The sequence below is a fragment of the Scophthalmus maximus genome, chromosome 19, assembly GCF_022379125.1.
Source record: "Scophthalmus maximus strain ysfricsl-2021 chromosome 19, ASM2237912v1, whole genome shotgun sequence".
Lineage (NCBI taxonomy): Eukaryota > Metazoa > Chordata > Actinopteri > Pleuronectiformes > Scophthalmidae > Scophthalmus > Scophthalmus maximus.
Window position 1 is genome coordinate 15,838,167 of NC_061533.1, and position 19,363 is coordinate 15,857,529.

Here is a 19,363-nt window from a genome sequence, read left to right on the forward strand (position 1 = left end):
TCTTTATTTCATTGCATTCAGGTGCCGAATTATAATAAATCCATTAACCCAATACCAAATTAAATGCAAGGAAATACTGAAAGGAATAAAAATTGGTGTATTACCTCTAATGCAGCATCATCTCTGACTGTGTGTACCGAGTTGATGGAGGCGGCGGACAGTTGAGGCGGAAGAGAGGAAGATGAGGAGGAAGACGAAGGGGTACAAGGAAAGCAGACACCACACTGGGATGACAGATTCAGCAGTAAGTGAAGGGTCACCTCCTCTCTCCCGTCTTCATCAGATCTGAGGTACTGTTGCTGAGAAGAAACGAGGAATGAAGGTGTTTATTTCACAGGGGGAAGAAGGAAAGAGACCTCAAGTTGAATATTTCATTAGCCACATCACAACATTGCAGAACTGACCCAACAAGTCAGAACGTGAAGCGTCATCATAGAATATTTAGAGGACAAATACATGAACCCAGTGCGGGGTTGTCTGTGTTATCATTAAACATGGCTCATGATGGACAGATAGTTTAATAACGGAATGTCAGTGTAGTTAATTGGGAAATTGAGGATACTCAGCAACATCAGCACAGACTGATGAAATCATAATCATCACAACCATCAGTTATCAGTGTTCTGGATTTCTCATTTTAGAAAGAAACAAAAAAACCTGTTTTATTATCTGTGAAAAAATGTAAAACAAATCGCACTATTTTCATTATGATCACCATCAGTCAATGATGTATTACCAAAGCTCGGAGGAAGTCAATGAACTCTTGATGTCCTGTAGTAACAGGCCGGGCACTGTTGTGCATTCTGAGGCTGAACCACTGCAGGCACTGTGAAGGACTCGGCGAACGATCCTCAGTCCGGGACTCCCCCATTTTGGCCTGGATCTCCCTCGACTGCCGTTCAATGCTGTGTGAAAAGGAAATACGTGGAGTAAGTCTTTTTTCCAACACTGAATGAAGAAAGAACTATCCATCTGATACTCTCCTACACGCCATGTTTACGAGCACACGGCCAACATGTTCCTGTTAATCTAAACTCCTCCCTTACCCAGTCGTGACTGAACAAAGTGTCTGGCTGTCAAGATCTGTCGAACCAGTGAGGAGACTGTTGAAAGAGTAAGTGCACCCCAGTCATTCCGGCATACCCAGATGAAGACGCTGCTGTGCACAGGAACAATACAGGAAACAAGTCACCTTACAACCGCAATAACACGTGCACACACACCAAATCGAAGATCCACATGGACCTTTACACAGCACATCACATTTGGCTTTCCCTCACTCTCATTCCGTGTCTGTAGTGAGAGGACAGATACTGAAGCATCAGCAGTAATGAACACAGACACGGATGTATCAGTGTGTGAGTGTGTGCTAAGCATCTGGTGTGAAGCGGTGTTACAGGCATCGGCAGGCATCTGAGACACACACTTCTTGCCGTCTCACGTCTTACTTGACACACATGCACGCACATGCGCACGCGCGCGCGCGCACACACACACACACACACACACACACGCATAAGTAACAGAAACACAGATCTTTTGATTTTAACAGAATGCATCAGCTATTCCATTTCCCCTTTAATATGACAGATTAGAAATGACATCTTTGGGCCGAACATGTTTAGTCATTTCCATGCAAATCTATGCATATATATTTATCTATGTAAGATCGCGAATGTGTGTGTGTGTGTGTGGGTGGGGGGGGGGGGGGTTGCAGTCTTCAGCATACTTGCATAATTAAACATGTTATGTTGTGAATGCTGCTTTTGTGCCCATGTGTGACTGTGTGTCTATAGGTGTGTGTATGTGGTTGTGCATAAATTAGTAATCCGACCATCGACTGGTTGATCCACAAAAGTTAAGTAAGAAAAGAAGACCGATGATCAATGATAGACAGCGTGTATGTACATGACACAAAGCCAAGTGCCTTTTTCCTCCATGAGACAGCTCATCCCCTGCTGCAGGTCTATAAACTGCCTCCTGCCTGCTCCTGGGCCATGAACGCATCCAGATGTCTTACAATGGCAACACATTAAATAACCGTTCAATCTGATACACTTTCTTGTCAGTGGGGAAAAACGGGAAAGGATAAAATGTTATAGACTGTTTCAAACCACCATCCCCTAGATTGAACACTGCCTAATGCTATCGTGCTCTCTCTTTAACTATCGTCCTCCCTCTCTCTTTTCTTCTTCTTTGGGTTAGGCCAAATGACGCATCTCACTTTATTCTCTTGACGCCAACTTGCTGACTGACAGAAAGGCTGATTATAGAGTGAGCGTGTGTTTTGTGTGTCTGGAGTGATTCGCTGCCATTCAAAGCTTGAACCACGAGCGCAGGACTTTTGATCCGTTCATTAAAATAGGCCTTTATCGTGATTTTTTTTGTTCACTTTACCCTGCTGTGTGTGTGTGTGTGTGTGTGTGTGTGTGTTTCAGCAAGGGCCGAGTGGGGTTCAGGATTGCTGATGGCACTGTTTGCAAAATGAATAGACAACACTAGACAAAACAACGAGTGTTCAGATGCTGGTTTGTTTGTGTGAACTCTGACTTTGCTTTCCCTGAGGAGAATATAGCAATGACTTTCTGGAAAAGAAAAACAAAATGTGGTTACAGTACACTTAAAAATACTTTTTTTTTTGAAGATCACTCAGGTTGGGCTCAATATGGAGAGAAGAAATATACATTCGAGAATAAGTAAGAAATCTTCTGAATTTAAATTTCAGCATAGACGTCTGTCATATGCCAGGTCTTGCAATGAAACCCTGCTGCAGACTAAATGGCAGCAGAGAGCATTGTATGTGTGTGTGTTTATAGTACGTCATAAACATGGATGTTCGTTCTGGGCTCTACCCCAGGACTTCACATCACAGACAGCAGGTTTCAAATGGGCTTCCATCTGTAGCTCACATTTCAGCGACTCTCTGAAGTTCATAAAATAAAAAAAAAACAACCCCAAAAAAACGTAGGTACACTAAACTATGGAGTTGAGGTCAGATTAAACTGCAGCTTGATAGGACATCCACCTTGTTAGCCCAGGACTTGCTGAGCCATTACTGCAGTCCCTGGAACTCAATTTTTACACATAGTTTTTTTTTTTTACTTAATAACCCATGTGATGCCGTAGACTAATGCAGGACAGACAATGGCTTTTTAGGCTTCATACTCCTTCCACTTCCAATCATCACCAATGTTCTCTAATGGCCACAGCAACAGCACTTGCTTCAGATACCTTTTCAAGCTGTGTGGGTATCCACGCACGCACATGCGCAAGCACACACACACACACACACACACACACACACACACACACACACACACACACACACACACACACACACACACACACACACACACACACACACACTGCCCCTCACCACCACACCACCCCCTTACTTCCTTTCTCCTCAAAACTCTAACTTTCCCGATTTCCTTTTCATTACTCTCGCCTTTCAATTACACCTCCTTAGGGCCGTGTGCTGTAAGTTATAAAGTCAATGTGGATAGTCTGTGTCAAGAAGTCCATCCAGCTCTCTACAATGTTGCGACCTTTTGGCCGCCGGTGTGAAAGCTACCTGCAGCTTAATCAACTTGGCGGGATTAGCTCGGAACCTGATGACTTCCACCGCCAACAGCTCAGACACCGAGAAAAAGAGACAGAAAGGGAATGAGAGAAAGGGGGGGGGGGGGGGGGGGGGGGGGGGGGTAGAAGGCAGAGGAGTCACAGAAAATAAAACCATTCAACTTTCTGAGTAAAGACGACAATGGACTAACCTGTAATGGCAAAAATCGTTGAGAAGAAATCAACAAAAGATTTGCAGAAGGAGAAAAGAGGGAGAGAGAACTGGGAGGAAGGGATTCTTTAGGCCTCTTGACAAACATGTCAATCATCTTACTCTAACACTGACACACACACAAACACTTGCACTTTCACTGCTAAAGTGAAATCTAATTGTTTTTCAGACCAGTCTAGCTAGACAGTCGACACCGCAACCGTACTCCCCCCATCCCTCACCACCGCTGAGAGAGAAAGGGAGCAACCGGAGGTCTTTTATTAGATATGATGGCACATTTCACAGCTCCCTGACTTACAGAAACCCAATCCCGCGATTAGTCAGCGCTTTGACGTTATCTTAAGTTCCTTGTCAGAATTAATTTAACGTGGGTGGGCTGCTGTGGGGCTGTCTGTCTGTCGCGCTCTACTCCCCTTCGCTTGCCTACAGGAGGTGGGGGGTGGGAGGCAACAGGGGCAGCAAGATCCCTTTCAAATAAGCCCCAGCGCCAGTCAGTGCCAAACCAGCCGCCTGAGAACAAATATCTCCTTCATCAAAGGGCCCCATTCTGCGAGGGGTAAGGGAGTGAATGGGCTTGAATGAGCAGGCTGAAAACAGATCCCGTCCTGGCCGAGTCCATCGCCCACTTAGTGCCCTCGGCCCTTAGCCCCCAGCCAGCGGGCCCCGCCAATGATACTGGAGAACAGATACAGCTGATATACTAACTTAACACACGTGTCACGCACAGCTTAACACAGCATCAACTACATATTGCAGGAACCACAGAAGAGTATTTTTGTTCACTGAAAGGGAAACCTTGCACAATATTTTACTGTGGCAGACTCTCAACTCCCCCTCAGTGCACACGCGTGCAAAATCCGGACTATCAGAAGCACTTACACACGCCGAGAATCAAATTTAGAAGTATTGATATTGTACCCTGATCAAGATGGGCAGCCGACTAGGGAGAGCCATTTTGCTTGTCAGTGTGAAACTGGAGGCCCGTCTGCAGTCTACAGGCCTGTACTGACACTTCATTAGAGGTCTTTTCCTGGTGGCCCCCACTCCCTATACCCAGCCCCGCACCGCGCCACTGTCCCATCTGATGAAAACTAATGGATTACAGCATTTCAATTTGGGAGAGCCAGCTTCGTTGTCAGCCTATCTTAATCTCCTTCAATTAGGGAGTAGCTCTTAGGAAAATCTCTGACATCTGAGAAGTGGGAGCGGGCCAGTCACTTTGACCCATGAACTGACTGAAGTCCTTCACGGCCGTGGGCCGCTCTGTGTCCCCCATCCCTCGGTTCCCCTTTCCTCTCCTCCACTTCCGTAATTTGTCCCAGACACTGATAAGTCAATTAGGCAGCAGGTGAGCGAGCTGTGGATGTGTGTTTGGGTGCTCGTACGTCTGCAGCCCACCATGGTGGAAGCCAAAGGGAGGTCTTGTGAGGTTTGGATGTGTGCAGATAGTAAAAGCGATGTCCTGAAGTAGTCTGGAAGGAAGTGAGCTGCTGCCTGACAGAGATACTGACCAGTGGTCCCCCACGGCGAGAGGAGGATTGCCTTATTTTTAGCCCCATTCTCCATTATCCGGACGCTTTGTTCTCATAATGGTTATCCCTCTCCCATCTGCAGGAACACAAAATAACCCTTTAATGCTTAGAAAGCAGAAAAATGGCCCGGCCTTCTGTAATAAGCCTTGAATTACCTACCCAAGGGTTTTCGTTTCAAGATGTGGAATCTTCAATTATTATGTTCCCATTTAGAAGGAGGAAGGAAAGAAAGAGAGAGAAGGGGAGGGAGACAGAGAGAAAGAGTGTGGAAGGGATGAGTCCCAGGCACTAATGGTGCCAGAGTGAGGCTTTGTTCACTTGCTACATTTAGCATGTCCTTCATCATCTGCCCTCAGCCTCACAACGCCACAAACGATAAAAGACCTAAAATATAGATTTCTCTTTTTCTCCTGCCCCCCTATTTCTCTATCTCTACCAGTCTCTAACTATCCCTGTCTGCCATCATTGATAGACATCTATATTTCAGTCTTCAGCGACAAAAAAAAAGAAGTCAAATTTGAGTTTTGGCAGAATTGTTTGAGTAATTAATAGAATTGAACCACCAAGAATGATTATTTTCTCATGTTATGCTGTCAAATATTTGACCCTGAATGTTAGGAATATTCTAAGACAAGATATTGTAAGATAATTCATAAAAGTTTGACAAGTGCCCCCATTCACGGGCTACTCATTGCAACCACCGCATGAACCAGAGGTTAACCACATTTTTTTGTACTTCACTGAAAGTCGTCAACAGGGTTACATTGATTAGATCCAACAGACTATATTTACACACGTGAACAAACAGGGTAAAGAGAGATATCCAGTTTAGGCCGAATCAGACAAGTCACCTATACTACACACAAGATGTTATTAGTCTAACTCCCATAGTGAGCTCCCGTAGCTGACCCCACTTCCGATGCTGCATGTGACACTGCAGATCAAGAGGGTTTTTTCGTTTTCTTTGCATAGTGCACAGTGAAATGTCATTGTCAGCTCACTTTTTTTTTTCATTGGACAACTGTATTTTACTAACAGGCTGTTCAGCTGTGCAAACTGATGGAGTCACTTGTAATCAGACCTTGCATTACTGCCTTTCAGATTCAAGAGCACACAGCCACAGTAACACGAGACAGAGAGGGAAATTAAATCAGTCCGACACACGCACATGTCTATGTTCCAGCAAAAAGATGGCTGCAGTCTTTCAGATTTTAACCATGAAATCATACCTCTACACTGTGTACACTTCCACTTACCACAGTTGTAAACAATATCAATGCTGGTTTTTTTTTTAAGTCTTTCATTGATGCAGGTATAGCGCCATAGCGTCATTGCTGCTGGTGTCTGCACAACTCTCTCACTGGTTTTAAGCATAAAAGAAAAAAATCAGAGCTTGTTCATTTGCAATAAGAATGAGACAATTCTTCTGGCCTTCCACATTTGCGAAAAACTTATCTGAGAAGTAATACGACCCGTCAAATGAAATGTGTAGTTTAAATTTTGTTTAAACATTAACATATCATTATGTGTGAGTGTCGTGTTCTTATGCTGAATTGCACATTATATTGTACTATGCTTCCTGTCATTCATCTGACAATCACAGAAAATAATCCCCCAGAAACATGCTGCCTCAAAAAACTTCACTTTTACATTTGTGTCTTCTGTTATGTAGTTCCTTTGTCAATTAGGACAGTATTTATTATCACACTGGCCCTTGACATCGTAAAGATTAAGCACGTTAAAGCCATTTGAGGATATGGAATTCAAAGAATAGAGAAGAGAAATTTAAAAAAAAGATCAGGATGGCATATTAAATCAATGCTTTTACTGCTCTGACTGACCTGCTGGCATTGAGATTGAGTTTCTCCTCTGTGTCTTTTAGAAACAGTTCAAAGTCCAGGTCACTCGAAGCACCTGGAACCAGCAGCTCCACAAAGGCATGGTCGTCAGGAAACTCATCGGGCCACTCCATACTGCTCTGCAGGGAGAGGAACAAGAGAAGGAAGGAGAGCTATGGAAGCTTTATAGCAATAAAAAAACACTGTACATGTATAACGTGTTTCCCTTCATAAAAACCCCAAAATGCAAAAAGACAGAATTGGTGCCAGGGTTCAATCAACTTATACCCATCAGCTGCATGATACGTGGTGTTGTATTATCATAGTTGTCTGTCACGAAACTGACCACAAACAGTCACACACACATTTACGTGCTCACAGTTCATGTGGTCTCTGTTAATTTGACTTCTTTTCAAAGTGGTGTCTTATTAAGAGGCACAAATCAATTGCCCCCCAAAAGGCCTCGAAACAAAGGGAGGCTTATCGTCAACAAAAACAGTTTCATCCAGTTCCCCTCCTCTCTTTCCCCAGAAAAACCATTTGCTGTAGAGGGAGACCCCTGATCAAAATTCATTGCTTCAGCCTCTAACCATTTCCACCCCACTGACACTTTGGTGAGTTAACACAGGGGGGAAAAAATAGACCAAATAAATAAACAATGAGGTGAGATGCTCTTCAGTCAAGGCTTTAAATAAACAACTCATCTCTCTCTACGTCTCTCAGAACTGGGGGCCACCCCCAACCCACCCACCTATGTGGTGCTTAACGCTTGTGCTAACAGCCAATCCCACGCTGGTGCCGTGTTGCCGGGTCTCATATCAACACTGTCATCAACACGAGTCAAGTGGAAGGTAATGGAGAGTGTCTGTGTCAATTTGGCTTTCTCACACTCCGCCTCTCACCCCTTCCTCGTCATCCGCTCTGACTTTAATAATCCTTGTCAAACTCCAAGCAGCTCCCCGCACTCGGCGCCGCTTCTCCGCCACTGCACACAGTCTGTGCCACTCTCCATGACAGGGCAGACAGGGAACTCAACATTCATTTAGCGCACACAAAGGGAGGCCTGTCCAGCTGGACAAATATTATTTTCCTCCGCTGACAGCCTCACCAGTTAAGCTTGTCCTTTATTGTTTTTCCCTCTCTTCTCCTCTCATACTGTTTCCCCTCATCAGCACACTCCCTCTGCGCCACAGTCGGAGAAGGGGTCTATGCACAACCATTGCTGAAAGGGAAGATTCTCAATCCATGGATTAGGAACTCAACATTGTAATTATATGGGCTGAGCCTAGTGTGTGTGTGTGTGTGTGTGTGTGTGTGTGTGTGTGTGTATGTGTGTGTGTGTGTGTGTGTGTGTGTGATTTTGAATAGTGTCTGCTACATAACACTTGGGTGTACACACTCAAGTACACACTGGTTTGTCGGCTGGGTGTCTACCTCCTGCTTTGCCAACACATCATCCGTAATCTTAAGCATGAGTGTGTGCACGCAAGTGCGTTTGTGTCAAACTTCTCCAGGCAGCACACAGGGCCTCATTAGTACTATACTTTAAATCAGCCAGTCTCCATTGTCTCGTCATTAGCTCTTTACAAAGCAGATGTTGGAGGAGCCCCTGTGTTTCCCAGTGTTGCAACAGGGACAAATGGGCCGGGCGCTTCTTTGCCTGAGACATCGACTCCAAGGCTATTAGAACACGGGAAGAGACACACACAGACACACACACACACGCACACGCACGCACACACACACACACACACACACACACACACACACACACACACACACACACACACACATCACTGTCCTCACTCTCTTGCTGCCGCCTGTCTACCCCAGCCGCGCTAACACACAGGCCTATTTACAGTAATGACTTTGTCCTGAAATATTTAGCAGCACGTCCCCCAGGCCGCCGCTTTAAAGCCACTTAGAGCATGTCAAGTTAAAGTCAACATTATTTTAAAAGGGGTACCTAACAGTCTGCTGTAAAGGAAACATAATAAATTAAATAGGTGTATATTCTAAAATCACGGTACTGCGGAGAACTATCTCATGTATACCCAGGGGGAGCGTGGCTGCACTGTTACTGTTCAACCGCATGGCTCAGTTAAGGGCTTTGGTCTCTGTTAACCTATATTGGTCACTTTTTTTTCTTTACTACAGGGAAATATGTGGACATACCATCTTCTTGAAATACATTGTGTTATTGCAGTGCAACAAGGAACGAACGCCTGTGTGATTAGCTCCCACTCAGGGAATGAATAATACATGATATATCCTGATATTACTTGTCGTCGCTGTTTTGTGCAATAATGATCATCATTCGACAGTATGAACGTATCCTGAGCAGTGAGTCAACTCCAGCCACTGAAAATCAAGACAATATTGTCACACTGGAGCGGATCATTATGTCATGATTCCAGCAGAGGTTGCATGGTTGTGTTGATAACTGCATGAAAAGGTGTTCAGTACAAAATAAATACACCAGCACAGTGCTCACTGGAGCTGCAAGAAGCCTAATATTTTTTTTAAATATGCGCACAATATCAAATAATAATGAAAATTACAAATCCCAAAACAGTCTAAAGCAAAAAGGTATTCACTTTGAAGGAGAGGAAGACAGAATATCATCACATATGAACATCTGGAGCCTGCAAATTATGTTATTTTTTCTTTACATATGGCTTTCATGATTAATCAATGAATGATTGAATGAGTATCAAAATTGTTGTTGTTTAAGTTAAGTGAAATGGCCACCAAATTTTCAGCTAGGCTTAAAAATAAATATGATTTTCATTTGATTGTAACTTGGTTTCATCATATTCAAATCTTGGTCTTTTCTAGTATTTTCAGGTATCAACCACATGCTGTATGTGTATATTTGTATTGACACATATCTGAGAGTCCAGCTATTGACCTGTTTTCCATGGTGGCGTTTTGCCACGTGACCTGGCTGAGTGAGGTGCATCGAGATCGTCTAGACCAGATTTGATGATGAGCTGGCGAATCAATCTCTAATCGGACTGCTACTGTAGCCTGTAACAGTATTTCTGAGTCATGTTACAGTATTCTGCTCGCTACATTGCATTGTGCATTGTACTTGCTCGACTTGTGTTGTTTGTGCCCTTCTTCTTTACCAAATACTTGTTGAGCAGTGAGTAACTGTACTATGTTGCACAGTTTAAATGTTCATTCCAATACTTGCTAATCGTTGATTTGAATCTTATCACACAATCACCGTTGATGCAATGATCACAGGGTCAAAGTCACACACAATCCCTTCATCGCATATAACAGGTAGTGAATCCTCTCAGAAACCCATCTTTTGTATTATAGCAGACACCGATGCGAGACCCTGAGTAACTTGATCACATTCAAAAATATATAAAACTAAGAAACCACATACAGACACCTAAAGGAACAATAAAGGAACTTTTCATCAAAACAAGGCCTGGTTATTGAAACCATTCTCTGTGGAAGCAAACCCAGAGTTGTGACCGGACTCTCCACAGCGATTCTAACTATCCAACAAGCACACACCTCGTGCACTATTTCCCACAGTGTGTAGGGAAACAGTTGAAATTGAAATTCTAATAATCCCAATTTCTATTTAAAATGTTGCTTTTATTAAAACTCAATTGACAGTGACCTGAAACAAAGTAAAGGCGGCAAATCCAGAGATTTGAGGAGCTGCAGCCGGCAAATGTTTGGCATTGTTTCATCTTAGGACTTAAAGGTGTTGACCGATTAACGTTTAACTGATCATCAAGATTGTTAGTTGTTATTGTGTGAATGAATCCTGGGGCTTGATGATACAGTTCATTATAATAATGTTTGATTCTCGAATATTTACTAATATGTACGTATATTGTGGTGTTGGCCATTAACATCTGGATCATCAACATCACAGGAAGGTGCTGGTCTCATAACATTGGCAACGCCACTGTATTTGCTGATTTTGGAATAGACAGAAAAAAAAGGAATACCTCATACAGATAAACATAAAATTAATATATGCACTGATTACGTCATTCGAGCGACATCACGTTAATTGTGTGTCTTACCTTTTACAAGCTCCTTTACTTTCGTCTCATGATCATAAACGAATCCACAACAGTTGGGGGAAACAGGAGCAGTCAGCATTCACTGACATTTGTCTAGGACAGATGACAACAAAGCTGCAAACCACGACAACTCAACGGCCAATGTGCCCCCATTCAATATAGAAGTGAATCATCCGTCGCTGTCTCTGAACGTCAACCGAACGATGCAGCGAACGGTTTCTGTGACACCCAGTCGGTTTCATGAACAACAGTCTCAGTCCGAATCAAACCAAACCGATGAATCGATCGGATAATCCCGTTAGTTTGAGGCTGACGTGATAACCTGTTGTTTTCTGCTTGTTTCCGGGCACAGAAAGCGTCCGTGACAACAACCCGGAAGTAGTCAAAGAAGACTTCCGCTTTGTGGGAGAGTCCAACTGACAGAACAAACGGGGGGGTATAATCCGTCTCGACCGAATAACTGATAAAATACAGTAATTGTATGAATACGTTCACATGACACATAATAAGTATACACTATTCGTGGATGTATTAGAAAATGTTGCCATTAATACGCTGCTAAAGCCTAGACAACACACACTACCCCCCCCGTCTCCACAGTAGTCAGCTGCGCCAGGAGGTTGTCAACACATGGAAGTTGGGCGGCGGAGAAACCGAAAGGACTGTACACACACACACACACACATACACACACTTTTCACTTTTCAGTTAAACTAATGAGCAAAGTGCGTTTGTCCACGAAGTTGAACATCTGTTTTCCGGGAGAAGCGGCAAGACACCGGTACAAAAACGTTGCCCACCTCACTGGATGTGCTGGTGTCGGTGTGAGGGTTTTGGCGCGCCTGTACGTAACACGGGAGGACGCAGGGATATTGATCATTGGTATCAGAAAGGTACACGATCCGTCTGCTGTGTTTATTTAAAAAAACAAAAATAATGCCAACAACTGGAAATGTACTGATGAGTAAACACGACGCACACTTTTGGTAATTTGTCATCTCTGAGAATGGAAAGGTGCAAGTTTATTAAGAAGGTGTTCATCGGGCAGATAGTTGGAGCCAACCTGTTTTGTTTACATGCAAATCCCTCTAACACAACATGCAACAAGTATTCTGATATTGAGAAATTACAAATGTCCCTCGTCCCCCTCAACAGTGTTAGCGACAGTAATCTAAGACAATGCAATCAAACGAGAAAAGCTGCTTTTTTCCCCTCCCATGACTTAATTGGTTCCACTTACCTACTTGCATTTGTCTCTTCTTCAGCATGGAGAGCCGCTCACACGTCTTCCAGATCTCTGGAATCAAGAACCGTGATGAGAAGAGAGTTTTGGTCCAGGGAATCCTGCAGCTGGGTGGGAAATACATTGGTGGCTCAGTGAGTAGGGGTCCTTCCAAAACATTTGGGGTTGGGATTGACGGACTCGTTTTAGGATTCATGTCCTTTGTCTAACAATTATTGTTATAATGCCACTCACACCATCAAAGTAATAGAAAGTAGAAACCCAAATAATGAAAACCAGGCCACCAGCAAATGTTATTACGGTTACTTGATCGATGAGGATGTTCCATACCTATCAGAATTTATTTAACTCAATGTTCTCTTGATCAAATTGTATATTCCATTTTTTTTATAATGGACTTTAATTCTTAAATTGTGCTATAATTCCTCTATTGTGTTATTAAAACGATCGCATTGTGTTTTTAAATCTGTCATCCAACTTAATAATTCCAAGCTAATTTTAATAAAAAACAAGTAAAAAATAAGTCTTTTTAGTATGTATTTCTCACATGTGAATAGTTTTGATTGATGTAAAACATAACTGAACTGAATATATATCATCGAACATGGATTTGAGAGTTGAGGTGATTGTCTTCCAGGTCTATCAGCATGCCAGCACCCATCTCATAATCCCACAGGTGTTGTCCAGTGAAAAGTTTTTGGCAGCCTGTGCTGCAGGTCAGTCGGGATGGTTTATTGTAATGATGATGATCAAAGATTTTAAAAATTATTCATATTCCTCTATTTAGCTCTCCTTTTGAAGTCAAAAGACTGACACAACAAGGCTGTTCTCCCTTTCATTTGAGTTCTTGTTTAATCCTCCCTCAGGAAAGTGGGTTGTGACTCCAGACTATGTGTTGGACAGTGTTAAGAATGGTTCCTGGCTCGCAGAGAAACTCTATGAGGTGGCCATTTCCACGGGCGCCTCGTCTGCCTTCTACCCCGTCAGGCAGTGGCGGAAGAACGTGGTCAGTGGCAGACTAGCAGGAGCCTTCCAAGGGTGGAAGGTTCTCCTCATGGTCCAAGAGCCCGCCCGCAGAGCCATGTTCAAACGGTGAGCTGTCACACAAAAGTAATCAATCTCGGGTCTTAAATATAGTTGCAGACTATGATATTAATATCATAGTCTTTCATCTTTCACAGGCTTCTAGTAGCTGGCAAGGCCGAAGTTTACAACATCCCCCCTCCCTCTCATGCCTCTATCACTCATGTCATGGCTAAACCCATGACAGAGAAGTCCAAATCCCACAATGCTCCTTGCTTCCCTGTGAGCCACATTGTCCAGCACCTGTTTGGGGTAAGTCAGACCAGGAGGTTTCATGTTATACTCTTTTAATTTGACTGTTAAATGCTCATTATTATGCTGTCTGTAGTCCTCAGTTAGTTAATGCAGCCAGTACTCAAGTCTTAAAGGCTTTTACTTCCCCTCTGATTGGTTGCTAAACCTATTACTTTGACAGTTTTATTAGGCTTTATTTTGAATGTAGGAATATTGGCTGGGAATTTTTATCTGAAAGTCTAAACACTTATTCTTTTGCAGAGCAATTGTGCAGATATGCATTTCAACGTAACAGGTAATCATCCAGGATTGATGATGATGAAGACCAGCTTTGTTGATGTTGACTTCTCTAATTTGGAGACGGAGCTCAGGACCCATGTCATCAAACAGGAGGTTTGTGTGTGTTTGTGTGTGTTTGTGGAATGATGTTGCACAGAAGCACTGAGGCCTCTACTACGAAACAGGATTTGCAGTTATCGAGGTAACTTAATGTTTAACTCTGGGTTTTCTGTCCTACAAAGCTGGTTCACTTAAATCACCTTAGGAAAGCATGTTAATTTCGGGATAAGAGATCAAAGCCAGTCACCTGTCCTACTACTGACCAATTAGATCACTTGGAAACCATCATTCTACAGGATCCTGATGGGGACAAAAGAGTATAAAAGAGTAAAAAGGCAAAGGTGCAAGACTTTGTACATAATTATTTGAAGAGTGAAGGACTACCCATCCCATAAACCATTGGGAATGTCTTTCCAACAACTTCCAACCAATCAGAGACTGTAATAGTACATCTCAATGATAATGCGAATAAAACATGTTTTTCTTAAAACATGGTTTATATCATAAGAACTTGTGACTTCTACAGGTGCATGTACCAGTGTTTCTTCTCGTATCACATTGAACACTTTATGGTCCTGAGGATGTCGCTTGTAATAAAAGACTCCGCCTCTTCCACATGAACGCGCTCGTAACCGGATAGGAAAACACATGGTTGACTGAGACAGTTAATATCCAGCTTTGTATTAACATCTATAACTGGGTATGTTAAACTTGTTTCGTAGTACAGGCCCCTGAAGTGTATTTTTTGTAAACTTATAGTTGGTCTGCATTTTGTTCCCTTGAATGATCTTTTTTTGAGGGGCTATGAATGTGTTTGACAATATAAATATGGTCTTTTGCTATAGGGCCGGCCGAGACTGTGCTTCCTTGAGTTCCTGGGTTACCATGACCCTTACCGTCTACAGTCACAGGTAGACACGCAGACATACCAGCCTATTCCCCCAACCCTGATCGCTATGATACATCTCTAAAATAACTATGTATTTCATCAAGAAGATCAGGTCATTCAATTTCCTTTCTGTCATACTTTTCAACGGAAAGCGACATGTAGAGCAAGCGAGCATCATACTCAGGTCACAGATTTAACTACCACTGTCAGTTGATCTGAGAGCTTTGATTGGCAGGCCTATTAACAATACTCTCCACTGTCCTGTCCATACCCCACCCAAGTGGATCTCCATGAGACTGCTATTATAAGTGCTCATGTATTTCCATTCTGCTCTCCCCGAGTCCATATGCTGTTTGCCAATAAGTGACAGTCAGAAATGACCCCTAGGAACTTTTGATGCCCATTCACTTCCTATTTCCATTACCCTTCTGCCCTCACTTTTTTTCTCTCTCTCCTCTTTCTGCCGTCCGTCTCTTTGAGTGCCATGTTTTCTCCTCCTTTCCATATACCGCTTACATTTCATCATTGTTCCTTTTTTATTCCTCCAGGCGACAGAAACCGACTTCAGCAATGTCGGCAGTATGATAGAGTGTGGTCTCTTTGCTGAAGCCTTGGACTCAATCAGAAATGCGATGTTTCCTGGTTTCCTGCCACCAGCGTCGCACCTGATCTCCCTCTTAGAATACGCACAGCAGGTAGGACCAGCATTACCAGACTGACAGAAATTCCCACTTGCTGCTGTGTGGGCTCCAGGGGAGATAAGACTGTATTACCTGTTCCATAACATTTTTGGGTTTGAACCAAGTCAAGGCTGCACAGGTGCACAGGTAGGTGAGCTGGCCGGTGAGGGCTGGCATGGAGAATGAAGAGATGCAGGATTCGACTCGTTCCAGTCCAGGTCCTGCGCACAGGAAAAGTTCACTTTGGTGACCATCAGTCTTTACCGGTAGAACTTCATAATCTGGCAACGTCTGCCTGGAGAGACGGTGTCTTTATACTGCCTTGATCGCGCGCATCTGTGTCTGCCTCGCCAGGTGCCGGTGCTGAGCCTCTCCTAATGACACCCACATATACGCGCGCACACACACACACAAACCCAATCGCACTCACACATAACAGGCACACAGAACATACACACAGGAGCATACACAATGGGAAGGGAGGAGGTGCAGGAAAACCCAGGCGCCACAGCCTGAGCCGTGACCTATATATAATTTGTAAATTACTTAAAACTTAACTCAGTTGCTATTACTGAATGGGACACACACACTAACCCCTTTTTATCTGCCATAATCATTGCAGGTCTGTTGGAATTTGACTGGAGATATGAAAACCACTCAAACTTGGGTTGTTCTATTATTTTCACAGGGTAGCGCCACGTCTGTCTTCCGAAGAAATTTCCTGCAGGTCATGTATAACCTGCTCTCTACCAACCCACCCTGGCTGCCTCCCAGCAGAGTGAGAAAATACTTCTCCCAGGTGCTACAGTGTCCTCGGTGTAAGACGGGCCTTTGGCCTTTTCTACAGACGAACATCAGGTAATCCTGATGTCACAGGAAATGCTCTTGTTAAATTCCTCGCACACATCCTTTTACACTTTGAATTGTTTTTTGGTAAAAGACCCTCTCTCCCTTTGAAAATATTTTTCTCATACATTTTCTGTTTGTCTTTGTGTATGTATCACTTCAGTTACTGCCTGTCCAGTGAGGTCACTTGTCACCCCCTCCCCGAACTTGCTGTGCCAACGATGATACGTTTCCATAGTGACCTCGTGGCATTTGTCCTCAGACTTTTCCAGGGGGAGCTCCACTCTCTCACCTCAGGGTACCTAACCAACACACACACACACACACACACACACACACACAGCGGGAGTGTTTAATAAACACTGTTCTTTATGTTCTCCACCTCCCTTAGATATGAACGTTCATTCCTTAATGAATCATATCAGGATTAGATGGTCTGTCCTTCCTTCATTCACCCCTGCTTTTCTCCGGCGCAGGGATTTTGTGCTGGCTCAGGGAACAGGAGTTTCTCAGGCATCAGCGTCAGGATCTTTGCTATATGGAACGTTCTGGACCGTGTGGGAGCGCTCCACTCTGCTCTCTCAAGCTGTGAAACAACTTACTCAGCTCATAGTTCAGGCTGCCACTGAGGTAAATACTGTGGAACTTGTGCATCGTTAGTTATTCTCACTGTACGGTGCATTAACTAGTATTTAAACAGCAGATAACTAACACAAGTAGGCATATTTTGATCTGTTTTAGCCTGTTGGGTAATTTTTTCAATCTGACATCAGCAAATTCTTATACAGTATTCTTAGAACTTGCTAACTCCCTAGTGTGATTTTGAACCCGAAGATGACATTGTTTATCTTCACTGAAGGACTACGCTGAGAGGGATGAGAGGCAGAGGCTGCATTTGGCGAACACCCTGCTGGACCTCCTGTCTGTGCTGGTGGAGTTCTGGTGCCAGCAGCATTTCAAACTGAACCAGAACCTGGTGGAAAATGGCCTGAGTAACCTGGCAGAGCACTTTGCCGTTGTCAGCCAGGGTACGGAATAGAAACTGCGGAAAGATGCACAATAGGAGTAATATCTCAAAGAATATCTGTTTTCTGCTCTCTGATTCTCTGCTGTGGAATGTCATATGTTTCAATGTTGTCCTTGGGTTCGTAGCTGTTAACTTTTTAAATGTTATTTAAGAGTGTCAATCCCAAGAAGACTAATACAGTAGCAGAAATATTGTAACTTTCCGGCTGCTTTTAGAGAAATATAATGTGCAAGGAAATACATTTTGTAATTTAATTGTGATATTTAGCTAAAATATTAACATTGTATATTCTGAATCTTTACTCAGGCAAAACTTTGTGGGAATGTTTTTTTTTTAATCTTTCTGACCAGAACAACTTGCTTTTTCAACCAAAGTAATTATGGACAGTATTGTATGTTTTATATGTTTTCCTTCTGCTGTTTGCTGTAGATTTATCTCCAGAGGTTCTGGCGGAACTCGTTGTCAGGGTTTCCTCTACCAGACTTAAGTTGGCGATGACCGATGCCATATTCAGAAATCTCTGTTGCAGAAATGGATTTACTGTGGGGGATGAACCCCTCTCTCTCAAGAAAATGGTGTGTCAGTGTGTGTGTATGTGTGTATGTGTGTATGTGTGCACATGTGCGTGTGTTCTTCATTTAATTACAGATAACATTCCCACTGCTTTCATCAGCCCTGTACTGTACTGTACAGGGGCATTTTGACAAATTCTGATCAAACTACACACTTGAAAAAAAAAGGGCAGCATTAATTAAGTAAGTGCATAAACTAACTACACAATTGGTATGAAATGTTTGAGGTTAAATACACTAGTTTCAATCATTTCATTTTCCCATTTCCACTGTGCTTTTGTCTTACGGTAAAGAATTAAAACACAGATGTTCCGCATTATTAACTTGGCAGCAAGAAAACTTGTATAGAATATGTTACACATTGCTGCTACAGAGAAAATAAGAAATTTGCTGATGTGGTCGACCCGTTACATTATGTTGCAGTAGAACATCTGGCTTTCTCACTCACCACTGGTGTCTTTGTGCTTCCGCAATCCCCTAAAGATGCAAATTCACTTGAAATGTGAAGACACCGTCTAACCTTGTGTGTCTGTGTGTCTCTTTGACAGGTGCTGTCCTACCTGCCTGCTCTGGGAAGTTTAGCTCAGAGCCCCGGCGGTGCTCGCCTCAGGACTGCACCCACCCCCCACAGCTGCAGCAGCCAGGAGACTGACTGCAGGTCAGTTACACACAGCTGTCTGTATAATAACCCTGTTAGTCTCCCCTGGTGCATTTTCACAAGAGCCCGGAGCAGAACATGTGAGGACATACGTGCAGATGTGGCTATTGCTCGAATGCCAATAAGTTATTACTCGACATACATGTCAAACCGACGCAGACATAATGTTGTCATTTCATTTTTTCCGTACTGAACCTAGTGAACTAGACCGCAAGTGAATTGTCTCACTTGTCTCTCTCTCTCTGTTCACACCCGTCTAACTCGAAACTTGAAACAATTAGAGGGTAGATTTAGATAGACAACCTTGAGTCTCTGTACATGTCCAGATGTCTAAGACTGTATCACATCCAGTCATTGCATCTGTTGCTTCCTCCAAAAGATAAAGTGTTTTCAAGGCTCAGTTTGCCCAAGACACCATTTGGCAGTTTTAGCAGTTAACAAAATAGGTGTGTAAGAGTATACACGTTGCTGGTGAGAATTCACTGAAACTGTAAAAAAGAATCTGCCAATTTCTGCCATCCTGTCAAATGGGTTGCATCACTCTTTCCGCTTTCTGTTGGCTCTTGTGTCT

The 19,363-nt window shown here is 43.3% G+C and overlaps 2 protein-coding genes across 21 annotated transcripts in view; one reads left to right on the forward strand and one right to left on the reverse strand.

Annotated features, from left to right (window-relative positions):
* The window catches only part of kiaa0825 (KIAA0825 ortholog), a 111,344-nt gene extending 98,208 nt beyond the window's left edge, over positions 1-13,136 (reverse strand). For 4 of the 20 annotated variants that reach the window (XR_004794573.2, XR_004794576.2, XM_035640183.2 and 1 more), the window contains exons 1-6: positions 13,012-13,101; positions 12,466-12,571; positions 7,167-7,303; positions 1,047-1,103; positions 737-905; positions 105-299 (exon numbers count right to left, since the gene is read on the reverse strand). Coding sequence is in view for 16 of the 20 variants with exons in the window: in XM_035640183.2 (XP_035496076.2) it covers positions 105-299; positions 737-905; positions 1,047-1,103; positions 7,167-7,303; positions 12,466-12,571; positions 13,012-13,070 (723 nt within the window). In the remaining 4 variants the exon portion in view is untranslated. Of the gene's footprint in view, positions 1-104; positions 300-736; positions 906-1,046; positions 1,160-7,166; positions 7,304-11,221; positions 11,577-12,461; positions 12,599-13,011 lie in introns of those variants that run through there. The other 16 variants (XR_004794575.2, XR_004794574.2, XM_035640185.2 and 13 more) reach the window with 13 other exon arrangements.
* slf1 (SMC5-SMC6 complex localization factor 1) overlaps positions 12,487-19,363 on the forward strand; it is a 29,308-nt gene continuing 22,431 nt past the window's right edge. The window contains exons 1-12 of the mRNA XM_035640203.2: positions 12,487-12,598; positions 13,331-13,556; positions 13,646-13,799; positions 14,043-14,174; positions 14,966-15,031; positions 15,558-15,704; positions 16,378-16,547; positions 16,699-16,833; positions 17,012-17,165; positions 17,395-17,563; positions 17,992-18,137; positions 18,683-18,792. Of these exons, the coding sequence (XP_035496096.2) occupies positions 13,519-13,556; positions 13,646-13,799; positions 14,043-14,174; positions 14,966-15,031; positions 15,558-15,704; positions 16,378-16,547; positions 16,699-16,833; positions 17,012-17,165; positions 17,395-17,563; positions 17,992-18,137; positions 18,683-18,792 (1,421 nt within the window). The 5' untranslated portion in view covers positions 12,487-12,598; positions 13,331-13,518. The remainder of the gene's footprint in view (positions 12,599-13,330; positions 13,557-13,645; positions 13,800-14,042; positions 14,175-14,965; positions 15,032-15,557; positions 15,705-16,377; positions 16,548-16,698; positions 16,834-17,011; positions 17,166-17,394; positions 17,564-17,991; positions 18,138-18,682; positions 18,793-19,363) is intronic.